The sequence below is a fragment of the Numida meleagris genome, chromosome 2, assembly GCF_002078875.1.
Source record: "Numida meleagris isolate 19003 breed g44 Domestic line chromosome 2, NumMel1.0, whole genome shotgun sequence".
Classification (NCBI taxonomy): Eukaryota; Metazoa; Chordata; class Aves; order Galliformes; family Numididae; genus Numida; species Numida meleagris.
Window position 1 is genome coordinate 76,404,197 of NC_034410.1, and position 27,576 is coordinate 76,431,772.

At 41.3% G+C, this 27,576-nt stretch overlaps 1 protein-coding gene across 1 annotated transcript in view; it reads right to left on the bottom strand.

Annotated features, from left to right (window-relative positions):
• Positions 1–26,847, bottom strand: part of ANKRD33B (ankyrin repeat domain 33B) — a 37,769-nt gene extending 10,922 nt beyond the window's left edge. The window contains exons 1-2 of the mRNA XM_021388788.1: positions 26,367–26,847; positions 418–547 (exon numbers count right to left, since the gene is read on the bottom strand). Coding sequence (XP_021244463.1) covers positions 418–547; positions 26,367–26,795 — 559 coding nt within the window. The 5' untranslated portion in view covers positions 26,796–26,847. The remainder of the gene's footprint in view (positions 1–417; positions 548–26,366) is intronic.

A 27,576-nucleotide genomic window follows, 5' to 3' on the forward strand; every position in this document is an offset into this window, starting at 1 on the left:
CATTTTCCTACAGTCAGCAGTTGTTACAAACCTACTGAGAAATGCGCAATGAGCATGGGACAGAGGGAGAGCTATGAGCACCAATACAGCACGTTATGGTACAACAGCGGTGACTGGGTGTTCATCAGAGCAAACATAGGAAATGAGTTTAAAGGAACCATGTCATACAGCACACTTTATTTTTAAGTTAAAATATTTAATGGCATCTGCTGGAAATGTATAGCTTATTCACTCTTAGTCTATGGGGTAAATATTGCTTTAGATTAATTAATTCAAGAAAATAATGACAAACTAAATTGGGAGCAGGCTTGGCCAGGATAATCTTATGCAGGCTAATTTCTTGTAAGGCTCTGAAAAAAATCCTAAAAATAGCAGTCACAGCATGGATCTCTCCTAAGAGGCAGAGAAGACCCTCACCTGCCTGCGCAGCTGTGATCAGGGCCGTGTTCCCTTCGTTGTCCTGCCAGTTCACATCAAGATGAGGGCATTGTGATAAGGCTATGACAATATCCACGTACCCTTGGTAACAGGCGACGATGAGACCATTCTGCAAGCAAAATAGAATAGATAGGATAGAGTTAGGATTACCAGGCTCAGGAAAGTCCACTGAGGAAGCACAGTGGCCTGCTTTTCATTTGTTGGTGTGTTTTTTTCAGACTGAAGAACTGAACAGGTATCAGCATAACTAGTGATTAGCTCCAGGCACAATGTTCAGATCCAAAACGCAGCTTTCTCTCTCTGCCCTTTGGTGAGCAACGCTTGTCATTCCTCAGAAATACCTCCAGCAGTAGGCTTTATATTGCACTACTTGGAAAGTAACTGTTTATAACCATCTTACACTTATACGACTATACACTCTGTATCCAAATGAGAATAAATCAGATTTTATTGCACAATAAAAGGAACCAAGCACGTAAGATGAATTGCACCTAATGTGAATATTAATTCGCTGAAAAACACGCTTGTTCTCTGAAGGGATAGCAATGGGGAGGAGATGCGCTCTTGCTGCCTGCTGCTATCTTTTAATGTTTGAACTTTGTTATTAGAACCTGACATTTTTGATAAGCATAAATATAATCACTGTCAGAGTTCCTGTTTGATATGCTTTATGATGGCTGGAAGCTGTACAACTTCCAGGAGGAAGCCAAGCCAGGAAATGAACCTTACAGCTTGGCTCGGCATCCGGATAGCATATCACTCAACAGCAACAAATCAGGAGCTTCTCTAAAATATATCAAAATACACTTGTCATTAATTACATGGTACTCCAGTACTTAACTCTAACTACTCGCTTGATCATGGCGATTAAATCCATTATCCCTAGTTGTCAGGATGTCTCAGCAGTCCCATGTCCACATGTAAGAATCTGACGGGTGCCAAGCCAGGCACCTGCGGACACACCAAAGCTTCCTTCAGCCACCCCGTATGGCCAGCACCACTGCCCTGAGATCAGCATCAGCTACTGGATCCTAAAAGGATATGGGGAGAGACACATATCTCAGCCTCTCTGGTGACCCTGCCTGCCCAGATGTGCTGCCAGTTCACGACCACAAATAGCAGCAGGAAACAGAACTCGATTATGAAAGGAAATAAAAGAGGGGAAAAAAACAACACTAAGACCTTTCTAAGAGTAAAAGACTGCATGGCCCAGCCTGACTCCTCTGTCCCTTTTCTGAGCTGCTCTTGCCTCTACACTCTTCTTATTTCTCTTCCCTATGGACACACCTGAGGCAGAGCCATTCACCAAATGACCACAGCTGTGGCTTCTGATATATTGTCATTATAACCAGGTATAAATATTTCCATGTCCTGGCTCACTCTTATTCTGGATAGCTCCTTCGGTTTAGGTGGCAACAAGCTTCATTAAGATACAGAGGCAAGGCCAGATCTTTGGGATGCTCATAGGCTATCAACAACATTTTTCAATTACGTCATTAGATAAGATTATTACTCTGATTTATTTCATTCTCAACTCACCCTTGTCCTCAATATGAAACAAAACCAACACTGCTTTATAAAGAGCATCTCATTTTTCCTGTGAAGAACCTGTAATACTTCAAAGCATTTTACTGAAACTGTACAGAAGATTCTGCTTAAAGATATATAGATACATACACACATAGTTATGACCTCAGATAATGATCATTAAAAAATACGTACTCTTCTGATGGATTCTTCAGAAGCACTCAAATTTTACTAAAATATAATCAATCTTAGCTTTAAAACAATGTATCAATGTCCACTTGGAAAGGACAACATTATTTTAGTTCATTAAAAACTCAGTTTTTCACCTAATGTTTGGGATATAGGTCTTCACCATTCCAAAAGCTCTGCAGATTTAAAACATCAGCCAACCATTCCAAAAAATAAAAATGTCAATTACTACGGTATCAGAAAACTCAGTATACAACAATTGGAGACCTAAAATTCTTGGCAATAAGGAGCTGGACTCAATAATCTCTTGAGGTCCCTTCCAACCCATGCAATTCTGTGATTCTGTGAAGAAGAGGGATCCTAATCTTCGTGAAAATATTGACAGTTCTTGAGGAGAGTAGCATTTTCAAAACGTCATACAAATTATCTAGACTAGTTATCTTCTCTAATGGAAGAACATTTCACTCAGTATCTGAGACAAGCTTTCACAGAAGATTTCCACAGGAGATTTTTTGTGTTTCAAACATATTCACCAAATCTGTGATTCTGTGAGATGCTATGTCATTTATTGTTCTTTTTAAAAGTAAAACAAAACTTTAAAACAAACAAAAAAAAAAAGGGATAAACATTAGCTCTTCTTTTTGCAAGAAAGCTTTAGCATTAAAGTATGTGGGGACCATTTCCCTACATTCAACACAAACCAGCATTCATATTTCAGCAGAAATTTTTTCAGAATAATCAATCACCATTCTGCATTTTCAAACTGGAAACATAGTCACACGTTTCTCATCAGTGCCCAGGGCCTCAGAGCTGACACTGGGCCCTCCAAGAGTACCCACCAGTTGATGCTTCATGGCATCATGGTGCAGTGGTGGGAAAGGCAGCTGTCCATGGTGCCACACTTACGGATGCTTTAGACAACATGACTCACAGGAGACTATGTCTTTAGAATGAAAATTATAATAAACTCTTGGATTTGACTGTTATTCCCAAAACCTGGATCAGTGATGCCATGATAATTTAAAGTTTCAGGTTGCTCTTTTTTTCCCTTTTTTTCCTCTCTGCATCCATTTCTGGTCCTGCCTGTCCTCTGCTTGCTGAAAGTTAATACGTGCAGGTTGACCAGCACACACACCCAATCCATCACAATATGAGCTAGTAGTTAGGAATTTTATTTCTTGTAGCAACTATCTACGGCCATAATGTGTTTTGAGCTCTTTCAAAACTCTCAATTAATAATAATAAAAAATACAACATTTCTTTCAGCAAAGTGTTTTTTGAAGCTATTGGTACAGCAGAAGCCTGTTTCTAACAATGCAGTTTGCAGTACAATACAGCTGTGCATCTTATGTTTCTCAGAAGATAAAAATAAAGCATTATATATAATTTTATCTAGGAAATTCTGAATCTGAACAATCTGATTATCCTCACACAAGGCACGATACTTTATCTCATTACCATTCTACTAAGCCATCAGTTATTCTGCTCCTCATACAAATGATCTTAGGGAATTTGTGAAATGGTCAGTGTATGTAGAAAATAACAACTTTTTTAAAAAAAATTGAATCTATTTTTTTTGTCAGTAAGATAAATTCCCACATTCCTTCCTCTAAGTCTTCAACCTTTCTCCATCTACTGCATCATTTTCCCTCCCCTCTCTTTCATATATTCCCAACTACCACTTATTTGAAATCATATGGTAACAACTCAAACTGTTCTCAAACGCATATCATAACAGTTAGTGATCGGAAGGAACAGCTCTTGATGTATCCCCCCATGCAAGCACAACATTCCTGCTTCTCAAGGGCTGGTTTCTTGGCTGAGACCCGTGCTGTCCTGCTTGGCAGCCAGGACTGCTGCTGGTCATCTACCAAGACCAATGAGACACAACAGACAAAAAATCTGCTTTGATACTCAGTGCAGAAGAAGAGCTGAGGAAACCATAAACACAAAATGGCACTGGTGCTTCTGGACCATAGGAAAGTGTTTTCTTCACTATAGGAGTCTCGGGCTGTTGGCTTCCCTGAGTTGTGCAAAACATCCTTTTCATTTTTCAAATATCACATATAGTTTCCATGTGACAGACAAGAAAGCATGCCATCCATCATTTCTACGTTAAAATTTACTGTAGATTGTGTCACATAAGAGGAGAGATGTTGATATTGAGCTCAGTAACAGTTGTTTGGTTTTTTTCAACCAGAAGTCATAATACCGGCAGGTGTTGATGGAACATTCAGCATTTCACAGAGCTGTCCCACAGTTTTTCTATAAGGTATGACATTTCTTATTTTTATGTAACTAACATTTTTGAAAGATTCCCCTTTGTTCTAAAGTGACAAGGCAAAATTAGCAGTATTTTATTTAGATTATCTGGCAAAGCAGTCAGACTTGATTTTCCAAGTATTATAAATAAAATATCCTTGGCTGGTAGTCAAATGGATAATCTCAGGCATGGGACTACCTGAAGTTAACCACATGTTGCTGCATCTTCTTCAAGTGGTCTTTAATAACTCAGAGAGATTTACACTGCTCTTCTGCAACTGGAATAATGGTATTCATTAAAATTTCCCATAGAGACATAAACTTGAAATGTGCTTGTTTGTAATATAATAAAATAGTCAAAATAACTTGTCATTCATTTTAAACTGAAATGTCTTCATGTGCCTTTGACTTCATTTAAGACTGGAATAATGCTGCCACTACAAAAACAGACTCTGACTTGCTTGGCTCTGTTGGCTAATGACATAACAAGAAGTCTGATTAAGTGAGACAACGGATATCTCAGGAGACAATTTTATAAATCAGATTTTGTGACAAAAATATGGATGTCATGCTATTTGTAAACTAGATCATTGTGGATAATAGAGATCAGAAAAATACCAGAGGATCAATAAGGAGCTCAAGCTGAACAGCAGAACAAATCACATACAGCACACAATTAGTTTAGCTTTTAAAAAAATTTCTTCGGGCAACTTATTTTCTACCAAGATGCTGAAAATAAAAACAGATTATCATAGCTTTTTGCTTATTATCCCAGAAAAAAAATGTTTCTGGCAGAAGACTGAACTGACATTACTCACTTTGTTTTATAAACATCAGGATAAAAAACTGTCCAGTTTGTTTTGTGAGCAGTCTGTATAGTATTAGTGACAATTAGAGACAATTCTGCAAGGTTGGCTTAACAGATTAAACCAGCCTGTAATTGAATTAAATGATAATGGTTCATTACAATCCATAATCATATGCAGGGAGAGCTATGAAAATTATGTCTAAGTTAAAAGTACATTGCATAAACAATATGACAAGTAATAGAAATGGAAGAACAATAACATATAAAGTAATAAGAAGTTTTAAACTGTTTCTCATTAATTTACTAAAATAAAAATAATTCAGAAATTTAATATTTTGTGTTATACATAACATTAAAATGTATCCCCTTTTAATTACATAAAGCCAAATAATCAGACTAAGTATTGCAAAAGAAATCCCCTAACATTATCTGAGGGAAAATCAGCTCTCCATTACTCTGCCACTCTGTGGAACTTGGGTTAACGCTGAAACTCCTAATTTCCGTCCTGGTAAAAGAGAGTAAAATTTAGTGCTGAACATCCCTATCGGTTATGTACTAATTTGTGTACAATGCATAAAATCTTCCAGTCCATATAAAGCAATCTGAGAAACTTTTGTAAGTGGCTTCAGCCTATATTGTAATTGGTTTAGTTGATGAGATCAGCAGTGACTGAGATGAGGTAATTATTTGGGTCATCAGTCCCATGAGAAGTGGTGGTTATGTGCCACAGAAATCCATCAGGCGCATAAGCTTTAACATTATCTGTACAAAATAATTCAGGCTGACCTTTGAGAGAGAAAGAGCTGTAACAGCTTAGCAATGTGCAAATTTATATCGGGAAACTAAAAAAAAAAAAAAAAAAAGTCAGGAATTTAATTTTTTTTCAATCACTGTTAGGACAAAAACCCAGCACCTGGCCTGGGGAGATGCTGATTTTGCAGGGGAAAGCAGTGAGACAGGTGCAGAAAGGTGTTCTGGCATGGAGGGATGCAGCAGCATGCAAATCCCAATGATCTGCAGAGGAGCACAGTGCCCAACGCAGAACCTGGCAACAAAAGCAAGCCTGAATGACACTACATATTCCAGTGGCTGAACATGCCAGGCACAAAAATGCCACCTTTGCTTCTCAGCATTATAAACCAATTCATGTTACAAGGTGAATCCCACTCCAGGAGGCACAAACGTGGGCCAGTCTTCAGACATGCAAATGAAGAGCCACAGTTTTCCCCCTCCATTTTGTGGGTTATGTTCTACTCACGTATTTCGTAATCCCCTTTATATCAGTCAGGCTGCACGTCTTTAAGTAAAGGTATAGCTTAGCAGATGTATCATCTCTGCAAAAGCCCTTACTTAATCTAGTCTAATCTAAATCTTGGTAATCACCTCTAAAAATAGTCTCAGGAAAGTTCATTTTTGAATGAGCTCGCAAAAGCTTGCCTTACACAACAAATAAAACCACTGCCACTTGTGTAATGAACCAAGTAACAAGAACAGGCACTAACATCAGTGCGACTTCTCTTCTTCACCAGCGTGCACAGCCTGCATTGGTTTCAGTGTTACTAGTGGTACCAGCAGCTGGCAGAAGCCCCGGGAGCTGCTGCTCAGGGCTGTGAAGGACATGATGGGGAAAATAAACAGACGCAGTGTGGTCAGAGATATTCCAGTGGGCAGGGTGCATAGAAAGATATGGTGATCATCTCTCTGCACTCAGCACTGGTGAGGCCGCACCTTGAATACTGTGTTCAGTTTTGGTTCCCTCACTACAAGAAAGACATCAAGGCCCTGGAGCGTGTCCAGAGAAGGGCAACAAAGCTGGTGAGGGATCTGGAGCACAAGTCTTAATGGGGAGTGGCTGAGGGAGCTGGGATTGTTCAGTCTGGAGAAGAGCCGGCTCAGGGGAGACCTGATCGCTCTCTACAACTGCCTGAAGGGAGGTTGTGGTGAGGTGGAGATCAGCCTCTTCTCCCAGGTAACCAGTGACAGGACAAGAGATAATGGCCTTAAGTAATGCCAGGGGAGGTTCAGGTTGGATATTAGGAAAAATATCTTCTCAGAAAGTGGTGAGGTATTGGAACAGGCTGCCAGGGAGGTGGTGGAGTCACCATCCCTGGAGGTCTTCTAGAAAAGGACAGATGTGGCACTGAGGGACATGGTTTAGTGGGCATGGTGGAGACGGGTTGATGTTTGGACTAGATGGTCTTAGAAGTCTTTTCCAATCTTAATGATTCTATGATTGTGCCAAACCTGAATATCATGTCTTATCATGATTAAACCTTCCACCTCTGAGAAGTTTGATGAGAGGAGAATTGGGACTGTTACATAGAAAGTAGCAGTCCTTTATTCTAACTCCTGGAGGGAGTTCTCCTGGTCTTCCAGTGAGACAACCTGATGCGCAGGAGCACTTCCCACATCTTATCTTCTAAAGGAATCTCCTTTATCTGTGGCATCTTCTGCATGCGCTGTCCCCAGATCACGTTGGTTGCAAAGGGCTGGTGGGCTGCTGAAGTACAGAAAACATTTTTTTGCTTCTACTTCTTTTTTTTGGGATTAGATCTAGCAGCAGAAACAGCCATGCAAAAATAAAATGAGCTGATGGGCACTGAGTTGAGTTGCAGGAGGACAGGACTGCATTCCTAGCTGAACTCACAATGTGCACTCAGATGTCACTTGGTGATTCTTCTTCAAACAGCAGAAATGGAATCATGTTGTCACACGAAAAAATGTTATTTTGTTCGTTCATCTCTGAACACAGCTTGAAACAAAGAACTGAAGACTTGAGCACACAGACAAGAGCAAGTTGTGGGGACAGCTAACTCAGGAATACCTTCACTTTGGGGCACCTGAGTTAGGAATTTAATGTGATTCTGTTAAAATATACACATGCTTATAAACATATAAATTTAACTAATTTGCTCAGTATGTTAGCAGGTATACACATTCATGCTAAAGAACAATTTTGTAAAAATCATATATTATTTTACAGTGACAGCTGGTGAGACTATATTAGGAATGTACTGATCAGTCTTAAGTTCCATCAGGTGGGAGAAATGCCATTGCTAGTGACAGCAGGCTTGTGCAACAAAACCAATAAACAGCATGAAAAAATGTGTATGGAAAGGGAGGAAAATGGGATCGTTCTTCCAGAACTGAGAACAGAATCACAGAAGTTATATTTGAGATATTCCAATATTACACAGGTAAGCTTGCAGTGCATGTGACACCATAGGTCACAGCAGAAGTAAACAAGGTACAATGTTAGGAAAGGAGTATGCAAGGAAACTGTAATGCAACAGTGTATAATGAAAATAACATGCACTTAAAATGAACTGACAGTTCATCCAGGAGAGATGCCATAGGCTACTTTACTTCCATTAGCCATATGCAAAGAGGAAGTTATCTCTGGATTCAGCAACAGTACAGAAAACAGAGCAGGATTCTGTTTCTGGGGAAAGGTTCTGCATTCTGGCTTAGGGAGTCCTGGCTGTAAAGGACAAAAAATGCTGTGGGAAGATGGCAGGGGAAGTAACACTATTTTTATCAGGTTACATTTCACATTTTCCATTTATTTAGACCATCATGTCAGGTACAACTACTAAGAAGTGATGATCTCTGACAAATAATGCAGCCTTACTAATCCTAGCTTTACTGTTTGTATAGCACATACTAATCAGTGTTAATACTGTCAAATGTTAGCGCTAAGTTTTGATAGTGTTGACAGTAATAATACATGATACACAGCAGCCAAATTTATACATTCCTCCTCGCTATGCCTGTTTTTCAATATTTGTGCAAGATATGGGTCACTCTCCTCTGGCTTCAAAGTAAGGGGGAAGATATCTGTGAAACAGGAGCAGGAAGTCTGACTTCAGAAAACAGTGTAAATGGCAAACTTCATTTTAATGAGGGGATTCTGATATAGGATCTTCTGAACCTACCACAGACCCCTTGTCAGCAGCTCAAGGCATATCATCACTAGCAACCGAACCCACCAGCTGCACAGGGCTGCAGGAGGCTATGCAGCATCTTCCCGCTGACACCAGGATCCTGCCCCACTAATAGTGAGCTCATCTCAATCTCCAATTTCATGTCATAGCACTGGCTTGCCATGCAATGTTTAGTAAGGCTTCCAATGGCTGTAAACAACCCTGTCAACAAGGATGATGTATTTCTTGATACTGAAGCGTACTGCACATTATTAGGCATTCTGAATTTCTGACAAGCAACGGATTTAAGACAATGTGGGGTGGAACACTTCCTCAGAAGCACAAGGCTACAAGCTCTGGCTGCTCCTGCCAGGGCCAAGCAGAGCTGCAGGGAGCCAGGGGACCACAGGAGGGAAATGAGGTTGTAACAAGGATCAAACTACACCTTCTGTGGAAATACGTGCATGGAGATCATTTTGAAGGCTCTCTCGATTTCCAGAGTACTTCAAAATCTAGGGTTATAACAATTATCTACCTATCGATTTAATTATTGAAGTATATATGTATACATACATATATACATATTTTCTTTTCAGAAAGCCAGTGACCTCCACTGGTGCAGATTTTTATGAACACAGCACACAAGCTCTTGTTCATTGCTGGTGAAAATGCATAGCTAATGGTGGTGACTATGTTGAAAATTATTGTTTTGTAGCTGATAATTACTTCTATCAAATAGTGTTATTATGCTCTTTGTATCAGTTGCCATTTCCATGGAAATAAATAGGAGGCATGACTTTTGGAGCAACTTACGCATATCTGTTCACACACATTTGAGATTAAAAAGAAGAGGTGGCACCATTTTATAAACATATTTTGTAGCACATTCAGAAGCAATATGAAATCCATTTTGTGCACTAACCTAACTTACAAATTTATCCCTTGATTTTAAGGCCTAACATTAAACTCTTCTGCCGTATGTTTAGTAGATGCATTTTCCTTGCTCTTTCCTATGTTCTTTCAGACACAAGCTGCCTGTAACTCAGGTCTGTTGCAAGAGGCTAAGCAACATTTGAATGCATCATGTTGTGTTTTTGTTTTTTTTTTCAGGAGACCTCTCCAAAAATAATAATTCACAAAATCTTTGTTAACAATAAATTTAAGCTTGACACCGGCTGAGAAATAAATATATAATGTTCTACTCCCTCACAGTCTATCACTGTTCCTAATACCTCTCTCTCGTAAACAACATTTATTTATAAAGGCCGTAGTGCGGTGCATTTTCACTGTGGAGCTCTTTGAAGAGACACGACTAGAGATGAGTTTGCAAGCACCCTCTCGTGGCAGTAAGCTCCTGCAAGTGATATTTGGAAAGACAAGGCATCCTAAGAAGTTCCAGTTCCTTTTTTTCAACTTCTGTAAATTCATTTAGCCTGTGTTTCTCTGACCCTTCTCATTGTGGAATCAGGTTCAAGATTCAAACCTTGTTAAGAAAGAGCTCAAGAAGGGATCTGGCCACCAGTGGTTAATCAGCCACTGAAAGCAAAGGTGTCACTGCTCCAGAGATCATCTGGATGAAGAAAAACTCATTCAGATGAAAACTCTTCCTTGCAGAAGCCCTATACTCAACAAAAAGAGCAACTGCATGCCCTTCTTGGGATACTCGAGGTGGAAGACTGCCTGCACACTACACATGGAAGTACAGCTCTATTTCTTCACCTTGTGATCTAAAGAATCTGCAAGAGCAATGAGTCCAATCTCTTAATCCACTGTTTGACATTAATTTTAATAACATCAATGGATACGTAACACACTCGTATCTTCATTCCCGTTCAATGAACCTCACTGCTTCTTTTTTTTCTATGACACTTCTAATAGTAACCCTCCTTATTGATCTTGGATCTTCTAATAATAAGCCGTATTGATCTTGGAATTGACTGAATAGACCAGGAAACTGCAGTAAACATTCCCTCCCCGTGGAAACAAAGACAAGGGAGAAGGTCAGCTGCCCTTGTACCACAGAACAAGGGGCAGAACAAGGCTAGTATTTAATCCCGCATGCACTTGAAACTCTAGATTCACCTCATATACTTCACTATAGACAAGTTCTCATACAGCAACAACCAGCATCCTCTTTTCAATCAAGAGGATAACATGGTAACAACAATCAGTAGAAGCTGTTCGCAAAATATACAAGCTACTTGCTGATGTTCTGGAGGAAATGTATGTTGAAGTATTAGTGGTAGAGATGAAACAGGCTTTCCAGATGGAGCAGGTTTTTTTTTTTTTTTTTTTACTACTGTCAACCAAAGAACCCACTGTTGTGAAAATAATGTTCATCCCATTAGCTTGCCTCTTCAGATTATCATCAGTTAGTGCAAGTGACAATGGTTCTTCTGATGTTCAAGCATTCAGGTCCTTGAAAGCCCTTATAATTATGCATTCCACAGTGAAAGAGCTTTCTCTATCTAGGATGTGAATCCAATTTCACCAGTACTGGATTTCATCTCATTTATGCTCCATCCTGCTTTTCCCTCACAAGGCAAAATGAATATACATATATATGCATGTATAAATAAAATTCTCTGAGCAATAGAAGCACCTGTTGTGATTTGATCACAAGTGCCTGTTTTTCACTCAGGGACCAAAAGTGGATTTTGGATGTATGGATTAGTTTCAGATCTTGTGATCCTAAAGGTCTGCAATCCTATAATCCTATAGCTCCACGTAATGCACCTACTGTGTGATATTACAGATGACCATGCTGGAGGCCAACAACTGGATTTTTATCGACATAGAATTTACCAGATAAAACTCAAAGCCTTGGATTTAAGCTTGTGAAACTTGGAGCTATGTACAACGGTTCCCACATTTCTAAGAACTCTTTCACTCCTTCCCACCTATTGTACTGCTATTTACTATGGCTACACATGGCACTGAGAGGTGGCTCTTCACAAGGCACTGATAACTGTGATTACTCAAACTCAGTCTAAGGAAAGCCATGCTATCTGAATACTGGAGATTTTCTGTTCTGGCTGAGAACAGTACTTTTGAACCAAGTATGCAGTTTTCAAGTAATGTACAAAAAACTAGCATTGCTAATACTAAAGAGTATAAACTTTATGCCCAGGTCTTTCGTCTTTTTTAGCTGTTAGAAACATTTATTATAGTATTTCTTTACTGATCTTATTAAATCTTACAACAATACCATGACAAGGTATTCAGTGTTTGCCAAACATCATAGCAATTACAGGTCTAACATTTTCACATAACTACACATTTAGCTGCAGCCATCTTGAAAAAATAAGGGATCCCTTAGCTCTGTGTGTTGCTTCCCAGAATGTTTTGTTTTTCTGTTACCAGAGGACACTTCCCATCAGCTCAGCACTGTGTTAGGTCACAGAAGCTGTCAGAGCTGATCTGTTGCATCCAAGCAAAAAGGTTGGCAAGCTTGGGGAACTGGACATGTTTTTCTGCTAAAGATATAACAAAGGTCTACCAACAACAAAAGGGACTCCTAAATCGTAAAAGAGGACCTTTGGTAGAAACTAACTTGGCTGCTTGGAGACTAGCCCATTGAGCCAGCACAGAGGTGGCCTGTCAACACAATTTTCTTCACTTTTGTGGTTCCCACCTCCACAGCACTGGACTTTGCTAAGAAATGGAAATAAAGAAACAGATTTACCTTGAAAAAATATTGTAAAGGTGATTCCATGAAAATTTGGGCAGTTTTTCTATTTCATAAAGATGAAGAGCATGATAAACAAACTCTCCAACAACTGGATAAGTGTAGGATGGTTAGCAGTAAACAGGAATAATGAGTATAAAAAGGAGTATTTATGTATCTGAAAGGAAGGCAGCATGTGTTGGTGTAACTAAATATTCTATTATAAATTTGGCATTTAGTTATTAGAGATGTATGACATTTTAAATGAAAATTTTCAGCCATGTAGCCTAATTACATATGCAATGCTGAACAAAAAAAAAAAGGACATTTCCACTCTATTAATAAACAAGAGTCATTTTTATAAAGTTAGTCCTTGCTCCCTTAGCAATTACTCAACCTTTCACACCTGTGGACAAAGCAAATTGTTATGCAGGAGTCTGAGGCAGAACCAGATTAAGTGACATTTCCAGGTTTGACTGATGCTTACATATGCCACAACGAAGATACTACATGGTAAATATTTCATTCTATAGCTTTTTGGCACTTGTTGTTTTGTCATGGCACCATATCTGAGCACATGGAGCATAAGACATCCTCCTTCAGCAGCAGACTGCTCTGATCAGTGGTCCTTGGAGGCGCCTAACCTTCCTGTGGTCCCCATGGAGCTGAGCACAACAGCAAGACCCTTCACTGCCACCACCTCCATACACATGATGCTTCTTCAGCCATAATCTATGAAAGGGGAAGAAAAATCAAGAAAAAGTTCTTCACCAGAGGGTGGTCAAGCCCTGGAACAGGCTGCCCAGGGCAGTGAGCACGGCACCAAGATGCCAGAACTCAAGAAGTGTCTGGACAATGCTCTCAGACATAGGGTTTGAATTTTGGGTGGTGCTGCGTGGAGCCAGCAGTTAGAGTTGGTGATCCTTGTGGGTCCCTTCCCACTTGGGATATTCCATGATTCTACAAAAGCAAATGCATTGCAGTCTGTATTTTCTGTTTTGCCTTTTTTTTTTTTTTAATTCTGACTTCTCCACTTCTTTCTTTTGCCAAAGAAAAGAGATGTATAGCTAACACTTTCAATCTTGAATAGATGCAAAGTGATGTGCTTACTATGTACCCTCCTAAGCCTCTGGACACTCTAAGAGAAAACTTAGAAGTCCATGAGTCTTGTGCCCAGCACTACTGAATGACATCCAAAGTCCCCTTCCGTGCCTCAGGAAGGACACGCAGATTCAGTGAAATGGTATCAAGCCACACAGTGACGGTGATTCATACAGGAGCAATAAACAGAAGGAAATGGGTGCCATAATGATTTCAAAGAAAACACTGTTCTTAGGTTATGATCCTTTCTATTTTTGAGTCGGAGTTCTTGCATTTTTTCTGTTAAAGATTGTGTGCTAACTCATCATACTATTAGATATAGTATCTAATATTAGAAAGCACAGCGAGGAAATATGAAGGCCTTGTTTCTATCAAGACACCTGACAATTTGTAATTTTCCTCTCCTTTTTAAACTCATGAACAAGGAAAATAGATTTTACAGCCAGAATTGAAAATTATTGATTTAGTAGCATCTTGCCTTCTGTATATCTTCATTGATTCACATTAAATTGTTTGTAGCATGACAAACTTCATCAGCATGTGGCTTTCTGCATCAGAAGTCCCTGATCTAAACGTTTGCTTAAGATCAAAATAGCCAGTAGGCTTATGGAGATTTAAAATATTTTCAGATAATTTATAATCAAATTTTCAAGTCATTTCTACTTTCCCTATCAAGCGTAGTACAATTTTCTTCACTCTTTAGAAATGCTTTGATATGGAGACGGGATGTGAAGCTGTTTCCACTAGCTTTTATTTAAAATTCAACCAGGTGATTTAGGTCTGTGCAGCAAATGTGCACTGCAGTAAAACAAAAGGAAGGCTTGTTCAGATCTGCCTTCACTTGCACAGGTGAGGAGGGGAAAATTTTAAAGAAATGAAATGAAATGGAAAACAAAAAATATGGACAAGCATGGTCACCTTTCACATGCAATTCATCAGGCAAAACATCTTTCTCATGACTTCAGAAGATTCACGTTTATTTATTTTCTTTCTCTGAAGAGTAAAAGCTAACATATTTAGATGGTTTACAATTACTAACCAGATTTGGCAGCTTCTTATTGCAGACCTCATTTGAGTTCAGGTACTACAACTCCAAAGAAAGGTAACAGTATATTTTGCTGTCATGTGATAGATAGTTAGGGGATCTGATAGCTTTAGGGACAGCAGACAGCACTGGACCTGAGGTACAAAAAGTACTGAGGAGCAGCATCACCATACTAGAAACCTCCAGGCATTTTTTTCTTTCTTATTTGAATTCACATTCCTGGAGGAAGATCTGCTCATAGAATGCATGTCGTCCACAAAATGATTACCCTGTGGTATCTGCTTATCTTTTTAAAATTCAAAAACAACTTTTCAGAGTCTCCAGGCAACTGTACTTCTTGTAACAGGTGTGACTTGGTGAGGCAGCTCGTGTCTGTCGCATCAAATTATCTCGCTTTTGCAGCGAGTTTTCTACACTTGTGTCATGGATTCAGTTCACTCCATGGGAACTTGTATGAAGACAAGTATTGTAAATGCACCAAGACATCTGTGTCCAGCAACCTGCATACAAGCTATTTTAATTCAGGTAAGGCTCTAGCAAGGTGACGATCCACTAGTACTGTGTTAAGGCTCCTACTCCACAAGCAATTATGCTCAGGAATACGTGGATAGCCCTGTTGCACTCTCAGGAGGAAGAATTTCTGAAATGGGAAATGCCCACTGCCTGTAGAGCAGCAGGAGAAACCACCAGTTCCCAAAGCAGCAAAATGAAGCAAAGCAAAAATAGCATCAGCATCCTTCCCATAGAGGACAGGCAAAGGGCAAGGAAGAGTCAGCTCTCTTCTCAGTCAACAGCCAGAGGACTGTGGCTTGGTAAGGCCTGAAACAGTTTGTTCTTTGTTTTTCCTTCATCCACATCTAAAGCCATTTCTACGAATACACGGCTGGTCTTCACATGTTCCCCAATCAAATGGCAGCCCAAGATTTTTTTCATAGGAACAAAACATAACAAGATACCTGGACTTTCTTAAAAAAAAATGCCAAAGACTTCTGCTTTTTGTGAACGTACTGAGTATATTCTGTTACCTGTCACCTTCCCTCTCCCAGAAGTTAGTAACAGTGGCTCATGTGCCAGTCGGGCCACGGAGTAGCAACACAGACACAATTTCCCACCAGGCACTAATCTGGGGCAGCAGTGTTGGCTGGCGAGGCCTCCGTGCCAGCCTACCCTCCCTATGGGCTACTTTGAAGACAAGGTCTCACATACAAAGAGCCAGAAGACATGAACAAATAAATAAATAAATAAATAAATACCACACAAGAACGTAACACATAGGTGACAGAGTTTTAACATATCACTAGATCAGCTGCCTAAGTATGATAGGGTCGGGCTCGAAACATTATACACCCTAAATGTGTGAAGCAACAAAAGCCCAACCGTGAGTCATTCCCATTTTGAATCAGCTTGCTTTCAAATTACTCCCTGTGGAATTTAACAGACATGATAGAAAATAATAGAACTGAAAAAAACAGGAACTATTTCCACATTGTGGGTTTTTCCCACAGTGGATATGACTTGAATTGCTAATTCTCTGCCAGATGAGCAACTATAGACTCTGTGACAACTATCCCCTTCACATGGTACTTAATTATTTCTTAATGTAACTTACTGGAAATGCTAAAAATGTATATTTAGCCCACACTGGAGGGTTTTTGGTTTTGTTTTTAATGGTAGAACCCTTAGAGACGGGTAAATCCAAACCTACATGACATAACATCTTAAATAATTTAACAGCATAACCTTCTGAGAGTATCTTTATTTATAAAAACATTAAAGGTGAACTCCTGCCTTCAATAAAGCCAGTGGGAGTTCCTCGTGGCTGTCACATAGTCCACGGATTTTATTTTCTATTTAAAAACACTACCACAAGTTTTTAGTGTCTTTTGTGCAACTTTACCTCAGTGACAAAAGTTAAGCCTAATTCCTCAGTGCAACAACAGACAATACAGGAAGAACACACAGAAAATGAATTAGCAGCTTGTTGGAAAGCCAGAAAAAAAAGTAGATTTAGAAGCACTTGTGGCCAGACCCCACCCTAGCTGTGTGGACACTCTTTGCCCGCATGAACACAGCTGCACACGAGCTCCAGTGTGAAAGACACTTTGCCGTGCACAGACAGCCTGGCCTTGTCCAGCGTGACCGTCCACATTAAAAGGCTGCTGACACTTTTCAGATTGATTTGTATTTCAAAATTAGCAGTGAATTTTAGTTAGTAATCATGTATCACTTTTCTATAGAGGAAGAAAATTGTGTTTTAATGAAATGTAATTTAAAATAAAGCTAATGCACGTTCGGCTCATCTGCCACTGAGCAACTAACACCTGTAAAGTAATGCAAGAGTCGCACTATTATTCTTCTCTGTGAAAATGAAGTATTATTCACACATAATAGTATTGTGATAAATCACCCAGCTTTTGCTGGTCTCTGTCACACAGTAAACATCACAAAAATATAAATGTAACAGGGTTTTATGTTTTTTATATTTCAGTATACCACTTCTTGAGCGGCAGAACAGATTTCGAATGTACCTGCTGAAATGCCTAGATAGATCCAAAAATCTGCTTTGGTTACTTTCAATCTTTGTTCAACATTTATTGGTATTTATTTTCATAGTTCATGTTATTTCCGAGCACACACACAAGACCATGTAACTAAAATTAATACGACAACAAGTGATTCCTGTGCCACAAGAGGAGCACGCGTATTTCAAAAGCCTTTTTGAAATGTCCTCTGAAACCAAGAAAGAGGTAAGCCACAGTGAGCAGAAAACTAACAATTTTCACATCTCTGCAAATTGTAATACCAGTAGGAAAAGCAGTAAAAGCCTCCTGCTGGGAGGGATGCCCAGCCCTCCCTTCAGTCTGGCAGTGACAGTGGTCCTTCAGAAGACAAAACTCAACCACTGCTTCCAGCACTACTGGGACCAACAGACATGAAGGTACTCAAAGTTAAGCTCTTGAAGACTCTGAAAGATGGGGAACAAGGAAATGCTGTCATACAGCCTGTACCCAAACCCATCACTTCCATGATGCTTCCATGTTCGTATCTCATATTTTGGATTGAGGGAATTTGTTTTTCTTCTTCAGACAGCCTGCCTTGAGACCAAAAGCCTTAATATGCAAGGTAACCAGACAACAATCCACTGGTACTCATCTGGGAACTGAAGAATTTTGGAATTTCTGGACTTTGGGACCCATGTCCTTTCCTAGCATGGTAGCTCCTCCAGCCTACTGAAACTTAACAGGACCCACATCTACAAAACTATTGGGTGCTAGTGCCATCTTGTTCCACTTTCACTTTCTTTCCAAAAAGATATATTGGCACGTACTTTGTTTCAGGTCAGGCATGAGTCCTGAAAAGTGATTTCTACACAGGATAACAACCTAACTCAAGGAGCATTCCTTGCTCAAGGATCTGAAACACCCTTATGACTGGACATTTGGATTATATTAGATTCATGGAGAAGTGCTAATGGAAACTAAAAAAATTTACATCAGACATCTTAGACCTTGAGGAGGGGAAGGCAGAAGAACAACAGTGCTTGGAGATGAATCACTTCCACCAGTACGCGTGTTAGTCTCAGCAAAAATGCTGGGATCAAAACAATACAGGGATTCCCCATGACAGTGATGTGTTCTTTGGATCTGTCAGCACCCACTGAAAATGATTGAGTAACTCAAACTTGAATGCCTTAATGCCACCACAAAACAGCAAAGAACTCTAGCTTCATTTAATTTTGGACCTATCTTATCCTCTTCTAAAAATAAAAATCTGTTAATGAAAATACATGTGGCATCAAATCCTCTGAAGATTCTCAGTCCAAATTTGGGCTCCTTTTAAGGCACCTTTGACAGTACTAATGCTCTGTACAAGGTAACTTTCTATGGAGTTGAACAACTAGAACTGAAATGCTTAAATTGCAGTAAGGCAAAGCAGAATCAGGAAGAAATCAGGAAAAATTGCTTATTTCCCATTACAAGAAGATATATGACTGCTGGGATTGACAGCAAAAAGGATAAATAACCTTTTTTCGTGTCCCAGAGTTTTCAAAGCCTGTACTAGGTTTCACTTAAAAACCTAACTCTTCTGCACAGGAGTCTTTATTTTCAACATAAGCAAGGAGGAGAGAAATATCACTGTCTTTTTCCACCTCTTTTACCACGGAGTTTAAAACTGAATTTCTAAAGACAATTGCTCTTCATGGATTTTTCTGAGCTCCTTTTTTCCTTTGTCTCTTTCTTTTCTCCTGTTCTTTTACACTGCTTTTTTCAGCGTCAGCATCCTAAGGAACTTCTGCCTAAAGTTGCCTAAATAGCCACAATGCCTACACATTACTTCCAAATAACCCTTTTATCAAACTACAAGAACTCAAAAATTATCTAAATCTTGATTTTGAAGAGAATTTTATACCTCAAAAGATTTCAGGGAAAGAAACATATGAACACTTAAGTGAGAAAATTAGTGCTGGTGTTCCTTTTTGAGCAATTCCTTTATTGTCCTCTGCCAAGAATATGAACTTGCAATTCATAATGAGATGAAGGAATTAGCAGTGCCACATTGTGCACTGTAAAACAAACCTGAAAGACTCCACTGGAAAAATGCAGTAAGGCATACTTATCTGTGTTACAGACATGTTCTACTAAAGATGTCATTATACATCTGCCATTACTATCGATGACAAATGTCTCAGGAACCACTCTTGTTAGAATATCACTAGACGCACGAAGCAGCTGCATTTTATTACATCTGGAGTCAACCTGTACTCAACTGGGTAACCAGGATCATCACCACTTCACCGAGGAGCTCTGCAAGTCCAAATAGGTGACTTAAGATACTAATGTGAAACATTGCTTAAATTGGAACAAAAGATTTTTACAACCTTTACTTCTGGGCTGCGGTCAGGCTGAAAATCTCTCTCCTGTTCAATACACTTTGCAAGAAGCAATTTGTCAAAATTCTTAAAAGAAACTGCTCTTCATCTGGTTTCTTTAAAAGCTGCATCACTTGAAATTAGATTAAACTTGTACAACTTTCTCAAGTTGATGAGGTCTTCAAATCTGAATCCATCGATTTCAGAAAGAGCTACATCTGTTAGCTAATGCAGCTTTTGACACTAAGTATAAATTATGTCTTACTGCCTGCCTATTGCTTGGAGGATGCAGCAGGTCTCATTATGCATTTCCAGTGGTCTGATAAAGATTTGCATTCCCATTTACTTCTAAGCACCCTCATAATCCACATTAACCACTGCCTTTACTCCATAGAAATCGTGTTCTATGCAAATATTCCTTCTACAGATCAGTCATTTTAAAGGATTTACTTCTGTGCCAGACTTAAGAAGGCACTGCTCACCTCTCTGTGGATAAACGCAGACAAGGACAGGCAGTCACCTACCCTGTGTGTACTTTTCTGGCAATGCCTCCAAGTGCCTATTTGTATCATAGAATCATATCATAGAATCATAGAATGGCTTGGGTTGGAAGGGACTCCAGGGATCATCAAGTTCCAACCCTTCTGCCACAGGCAGGGCCACCAACCTCCAGATCTGGCACTAGACCAGGCTGCCCAGAGCCCCATCCAACCTGGCCTTGAACACCTCCAGGGACGGAGCATCCACAGCGTCTCTGGGCAGCCTGTTCCAGCACCTCACCATTCTCTCTGTGAAGAACTTCACCCTGACATCCAATCGAAACCTTCCTTCCTTGAGCTTAAAACCATTCCCCCGTCCTATCACTCTCTACCCTCTGTCTATTTCACCAAATTCCTTCCTAGACAATCAACTTCATATTTTCCACAGTCTATCTGCTCCTTTCTGATGGCTTCCCTTGATTTGTAATTACAGTATTTGAAAAGTTCCCAATTTGGTTTGAGTGGCATCTGTATTTTGCCAACTATTATTCCTTGCCTTTTTTTGTTCTCTCACTTCCTTTTTAAATATGTACTTGTAAATATATTCAGGAATTGTTTTTGTGTGTGTGTGTGTGCATTTAGGGATTTTTTGTACTATTCTGAGGGATTTAAATTAGATTACTTTTGCCTTTAGGGTCTTTTTAAAACTAATTCCACCCTAAAAAATTCCCTTTTATGGTTTAGCGTCATGACATTAATACAATTGCTTGCGTGAGAAATTACCTTGTATGACAGAACACAAGGGAACTGAAACAGCCTATGAATATAAGAAAAAATTTCCCACCAGTGTAGCTGATGACATTCGTCAAGTCCTTTTTCTGGCAGGGGATAACTTACACCGTGTTCCACTACAACCAAAAAGCAGTACACGGCAAGATCTTAATCTCCCACCAAAAAATACTACAGACCCTATTCTTCCTTTTTTGCAGGTTAATGTTGTGCAGACAAAATAAAAACAACAAAAACAACTACACTACACAAGCTCTGACACTTTTTGTGATACATGATTCCTGCAGAATCCTTATCAAACCCAGTATTTCCTTACCCAGGAAATGGGAACCACCGACTCCATGTCCTCCTCAGTCAGTCACAGTTTTAGGAGGATAGCCCTTTAGCAAAGGTAAATTTGGGTGCCATCTCCACGGAGTACTCACTATGCATATCTGTGAAGGGTGATAGTTTCTAACCTGGCAATTAGAGTCCAAGCGTAGCACAGACCCCTGAAACGTCTTCTGGAGAAACCCACTGCTCTATGCCAAGCAAAGGAGGAAGAAGTGGAAATCTTCCACTTCACCTCACAGAAAACCTCTCCTGCTCCATCCTCCCTGGACTGAGTTCCAGCCCTACATCCTCACAAATTTTTCAAGTGCTTAGGCAGCATGCTGCTACCTGGTTTTTGTTTGCTGAGTAGTAGCAACTTCCAGAGTTTTGAAGCATCCTTGTCCCTCCCCAGGTATTTCTTCATTTGTTTATCTACTGAGCATCAGCCACTAATGAGAGGAAATCAAAAGAAATTTAGATCATGAAGAGTAGCCCCAGATCAGTTCCCTTCCTTTAACAGAAAAAAAGAGAGAAGAACAAAGAAACAAATCCAGGTCTGTTTGATGAGAGAGCTGTGGAACTACCATGCCTCAAGGGAAAACCAGCTACAGAACAGTACTGATTAACAGCATCCTGTATGAAGAATTTATGTGAAAACTGTGCCCGTATAGGGATTTAGGGGTATTTTCTGAAAGGAGAAGTAAGAGCTCACAAGCTGAGCCACATAGATTATTTTGTCTTCACACTTTATAAGAGGAATCAGCTAAGAACACAAATACACAAGCTCCACTATATAGTGGTATACTTACACAGTAATCTGTTTAATTCCAAGTATTTTTCTAGCAGTGGTTCCTGAGTATGCTTGAAACTGGGCGGAAAGCCCACTGACTAGTGACTTAAAAAATGAAAAGCCAAAGAAGACAACAACAGAATGTTTTGGTACATATATCAACCCTAAAATACAGACCTTCAGCATACTTATTAAAACAGACTACACAACTTAGGTAGTTAACACAAAACCACTCCGACGATAAGCTACAGTGATTATTTTAAACCTGGTGTGGGGATGTTCTTTGCCTTCTTTTCACATTTTTCTCTCATCCCTCATTGCCTGACATGGCAAATATCATTTTGTTAGCTAACACCAAATTTTGAAACTCTGTATTTTCTGAGTATACATAATCTTGATCTTCAGAAAGGATTTAATATTATGTTAAACTTATGAAATGTAAATAACTAAAGTTCTGGAAATGTAGCTAGCAAGGAAGAAAGAAAAGCAGTGCCATTATCTGACTGGCACTTTGGTCCCAATCAGGTCAGGAATTTTCACTAAAGCCAAGATTTTATCTCCTCCTATATATTTGCAGAACCTTCTTTACTGCCATAGTGAGGCAGGTAAATACAGTAAATACTGCCAGCGTGAGGCAGGTGAATACTTTAAGCTAGGAGAGGCGATCCTGCTTGAACTGCAATTACTTTATTATATGTTGTCGTAGTTATTTTCCAAATATTTTGTTATCAGATCTGCCAACAAGAGGAAACATGCAGGATCAAGCTGGCCTTTCAGGACTCCATACTCAGCCAGCAGGGCTGCAGAGGATGCAGGAACGAACCTTTTTGGGAACCTACATGTACAGATCATGGCATATAGACCGCTGTTTCCTTTATGACAGTGAAAATGAGACACAGGGAGGCATTGGTCCTGAGGCTACATGTGGTGACTAATAAGACGGATGTTGTGAAGGACGGTGAATTTAATGTTTACTGCGGGCAGGTGGAATTAATGAAAGCCTGTGCCTGACAGGTGGTTCCTGCATGGGAGATCCTGCAGCTCATGAACACAGCACGGGAAAAGTCAGCTCCCACAGAAGCCCTGTGAAAAGTCACTGTGGAGGCCTGGAAAATAGTCTCAAAGTGAGAATCGGTGTCTTTCTATAAAAAGGATCGAGAAAAATATGTAAAGTTTCCTCTATTTCTGGAAATAATTTCTTCCAAATCCTAAATTTGCACACAGTATAGATCGCTTTAGGGCTGGGGTCAAAATATAAAAACAAAACAATGCCAAAACTCCAGCTGTTCACTACCAAATTCATTTTAAGGATTTAACCATCAGGAAGTTTCTTCCTTGTGTTATATTTGGAGATTTTAGTTTAATTACCTTGGGAATCACAATGTGATCTTGTCTTTCTACCATAACATACCGCACTTTTAAAAAAACTATTGCTTAGGAAAACAAATTAAATTGTGGAAATGCAGGTGCATAGTACATACATAACAGAAGTTATCAGATCAGAGTTGTGAACATGGTCAGTTTACTCAATCAGACAGCCCTTCCTTCACCACTGCACTTCTCCAAAAGTAAGTGATCCTTCCCTCTCCTGCCTAACAGAAAAGAAAGAAAATTTGAGAAGCAACAGAAGTTCATCTTACCTGTTCAGTGTAAAAAAAAAAGAAGCATCCAACATTCCAATAAATGCATGCAAGATAGCATTGTAAACAAATAGTATGGTGGCCTTTGAAAGTTAATAGTACAAATTCGAGGAACTTAATTAACCTTATTAGTATAAGTGGAAAATGTAACTCCTTAAGTTATTCTTAGGCAGTACAAATAAGTTTTGTCTATGTGCAATTTGCAGTGATTTTACATGGCATGAAAATTTAAAAGCTGCAAAAATTCCACAGGAAAAAGAAAGAGCTGAGGGAAATTCCCCTTTTGTCAGGTAAACATGGCTATTCTATTGCAAAATAATGTGAATTTGCCCTGATTTTCTGAACAACAGTGTCTGGGGGGGGGGAAAAAAAAACAAAACAAACCAACTGGGAACAGATGCACAATATCAGAAGAGGTATCAGCAATTTTCTTGTGCACTTTACTTAAAGTCAGTGGAGAATGCGCTGTGGTTTAGCCAGGCTGCTCGTTTGCGGACTGGTCCCATGCTGTGCCTGAACCTGCTGTGAGGCACCTGGAGCTTCAGCAGAAAGGTTTCTGCTGTCCCACTCACATCTGTTCGAAAAAGCCAGACTGCCCCGCTCTGCATCGCTGCCATTAGGGCACTTCCGTGCAGGGTCATATCCCCTCAGGCAGAGAGAAAGATTGAATTCACATCACCAATGAGGCTTCCAGAAGTTGCCAAATTCCAGAATTTCTTTTACTTGGTTTCCCCCAAAAATGAACAAAACAGAATTTGGTGTCAAAGCTTAATTTCAGGTCAAACTGCGTATTTGCTTAAGCAGAGTAGAACTATCTTTATACAGTATGAACAAGTAACTTTAAAATTTGAATCCAAGCTAAAGTTCTGATTCTTTTCTGGGATGCTGGAAAGTTGATGAGTAACTAGCTTTGGGAAATAGGATGGTGAAGGAAGGGCAGTCAGCTATGCTCACATTCCTGAGCTGAGAACCTCCACAGCAGCAGTGATGGCTCCTGCCGCACACAGCCCTAATCTACAGGAGGAGGAGGAGGCTGCTTCACTGTGACGGCCTCCTGCCCAGTAAGGGAGGCCTTCTGTGCCACACACAGCAAGGACCCACGCCTGTCCCACGGTCAAGTACTTTGGGAGCACTGAATCTGCAACCCTTGATGGAGGCCACCGCCATGCAATGCTGCTACAAGCCTGGGCCTGATCTCAGGCCTACCCCTCACACACAGACAAGTGCACCAACACGCCCTGCCGGGCCTCCTCTAGTGTGGCTCTGCAGCCTTGTTACCAGCCAACATGAGTTGCCTTTGACACAAAGTTGATTTAAAATATTTCTAGGCTCTACAGCTTGTTACTACCCCCATGGCATTGCTGGCTGCCCCCTCGGCTGCGTTCATACTACTCGTTGCTTTTATCTCTTTTGTAGAAATTCGCTGTCAGGTCACTAAAATATATGTATTGCAATAATCTTTTGTTGAGGGAAGGAAATAAATTTTGCAGGAAAAATCTAAAAAGTACATATAATAAAGACAACTTTAAACAGCCTCCTAACCAAATTATTGCCTAATTTTCCATGCAAAGACCTCTTACGTTGCAAGAATGCGCAACTCACTTGCCCAGATAAAATCACTCTGGCTTTCTTTCAAAACATTCCTGTCATATGTGTCACATGTGGTGGAAGCCCCATCCCTGGAGACATTCAAGGTCAGGCTGGGGGGACTCTGAGCACCCTGATCTAGCGGTAGGCATCCCTGTTCATTGCAGGGGAGTTGGGCTACATGATGTTTTAGGGTCCCTTCCAACTGAAACCATTGTATGATTCCGTTCTATGAACATACCAGTGAGAGAAACTGCTTGGAGATTTTTTTGGAAACTCCAAGTAAAAATTACTTTGTTTTAATATAAATTGTAGAAATAGAAGCGAGTGGAGTTGCTATTGCTAAATTTAGATATTGTTACTCAAACACTCCAGTAACATTATCAGGAAAAGTTTTCTCCTTCTGCTTTAGTGAAATACATGTCTAGCCCTGCAATTAGTCAAGTGACAGTCAAAAACAATGAAAACTCACAACAGTCTGATTTCAGCACAGGAATTCCACAAGCTCTGCCCAGCAGTGTAGAGGTTGAGAGCAAGCAGAAAGTTTTTAGAGAGCAAAAGGCGGAAAGACAGAAAAGCAGAAAGAAAAGCAGAAACAAAGACGAGAGACAAACTTTGAGCGGGTGTTCATAATGTCAAGGTGTCAGGCACGAAGTCCTGCAGGGGAGGGACGGTAGCACAGAGGAAGGTTTGGTCCCGGCCATCACAGCCATCCCTAGAGAAGCCGTTCTTCCCAACGCGCTGCCTAAAGCGAAGCTCTCAGAAACTCGCAGCTGACGGCCGGAAAGCGGGACTGCAGCCCCCTGCTCCCCAGGGAGCGCATCCACATGGCCGCCCGGCAGAGCCTCGTCCCGTCCCGCCGCGTCCCAGCGCCTCTGGGGCCGAAGCCCAGGGCAGAACCCGCGCGTCCCCCCGTCCCGGCCCCTCCGTGCCGCTCACCCTGCGGTTGCGGTCGGTCTCCCGCACCTCCTCCTCCTCGGGGCCCTGGCGGATGAGCGCCCGCAGCACCACGGCGTTGTTGGTGCAGCACGCTCGGAAGAGGCTCAGCGCCTCGGGGCTGTCGCGGTCCTCCTGCTCCAGGGACCAGCTGTCCTCCGTCTCGTCCCCCAGCCCCCCCGGCGGGTAGAAGGAGTCGTCCGAAGCGATGCTGCAGGTGTCGGGCAGCTCGGAGAAGTCCTCATACTCCTCGCAGTCCTCCTCTTCCTCCTCCTCCTCCTCCTCCTCCTCATCGCCGTGCCCCTCGGCGGCAGCCCCCTCCGCCCCCTGCTCGGAGCCGCTCTCCGCCTCGGGCAGCTCCTTGCCGGCTCCCGGCGCGGGGCAGACCCGCTCCCCGGCCAGCTGCTCCCCGGCCCCCGACAGCAGCACCATGCCGCCTGCCGCCCCCGCTCCCTAAGCGTCCCGGCGGCCGAGCGGGAACGTCCCGCCGCCTGCCCCCCGGCCGCCCCCGGGCCGGGACATACCGCTGCCGGCACCCCGCTCTCTGGCCCGGCGAGGAGAGGCCGGTCTGGGGTGCGGGCAGGGCGGCGAGCAAACTCCTGGCCCGTAAGCCGATCAGCATCCCCGGGAGCAGATTGGGGCTCGGGCTTAGCGCGCTGACATCAGGGCACATCTGACAATGCGATTTGCTCGGGCGGCGCGGCACAGAGCCGGGCTGCGGGCGGCGGTGCGGAGCGGGGCTGCCGGCACGGCGCGGGGGGCTCTCCGCGTGTGGAAGTGCAGGGGGCCTGCGAGCGGGGCAACTGCGGCTTGGTAGAGAGGTGCCAAGCACGTATTATTAACGGAAGGCATCTAGAGATGAGACTGGGAGGAGTGATGTGCACAAACTGAGTTTCTGCATTGCCATAGTTGTTCTGTAACTCTTTTTTCCTTTTCCAATCCTGTGGATAAGCACAGGGGTGCAGAGAGGGAAGACCTACCAGTTAACCCAGCAGGATACTTCATTTCTGCACTCAGCACTGGTGAGCCCACAGCTAGAGTACTGAGCTCAGTTTTGGGCCCCTCGCTGCAAGAAAGACATCAAGGCCCTGGAGCATGTTCAGAGGAGGGCAACGAAGCTGGTGAGGGGTCTGGAGCACAGGCCTTATGAGGAGCGGCTGAGGGAGCAGGGACCTGTTCAGTCTGGAGACGAGCAGGCTCAGGGGAGTCCTGA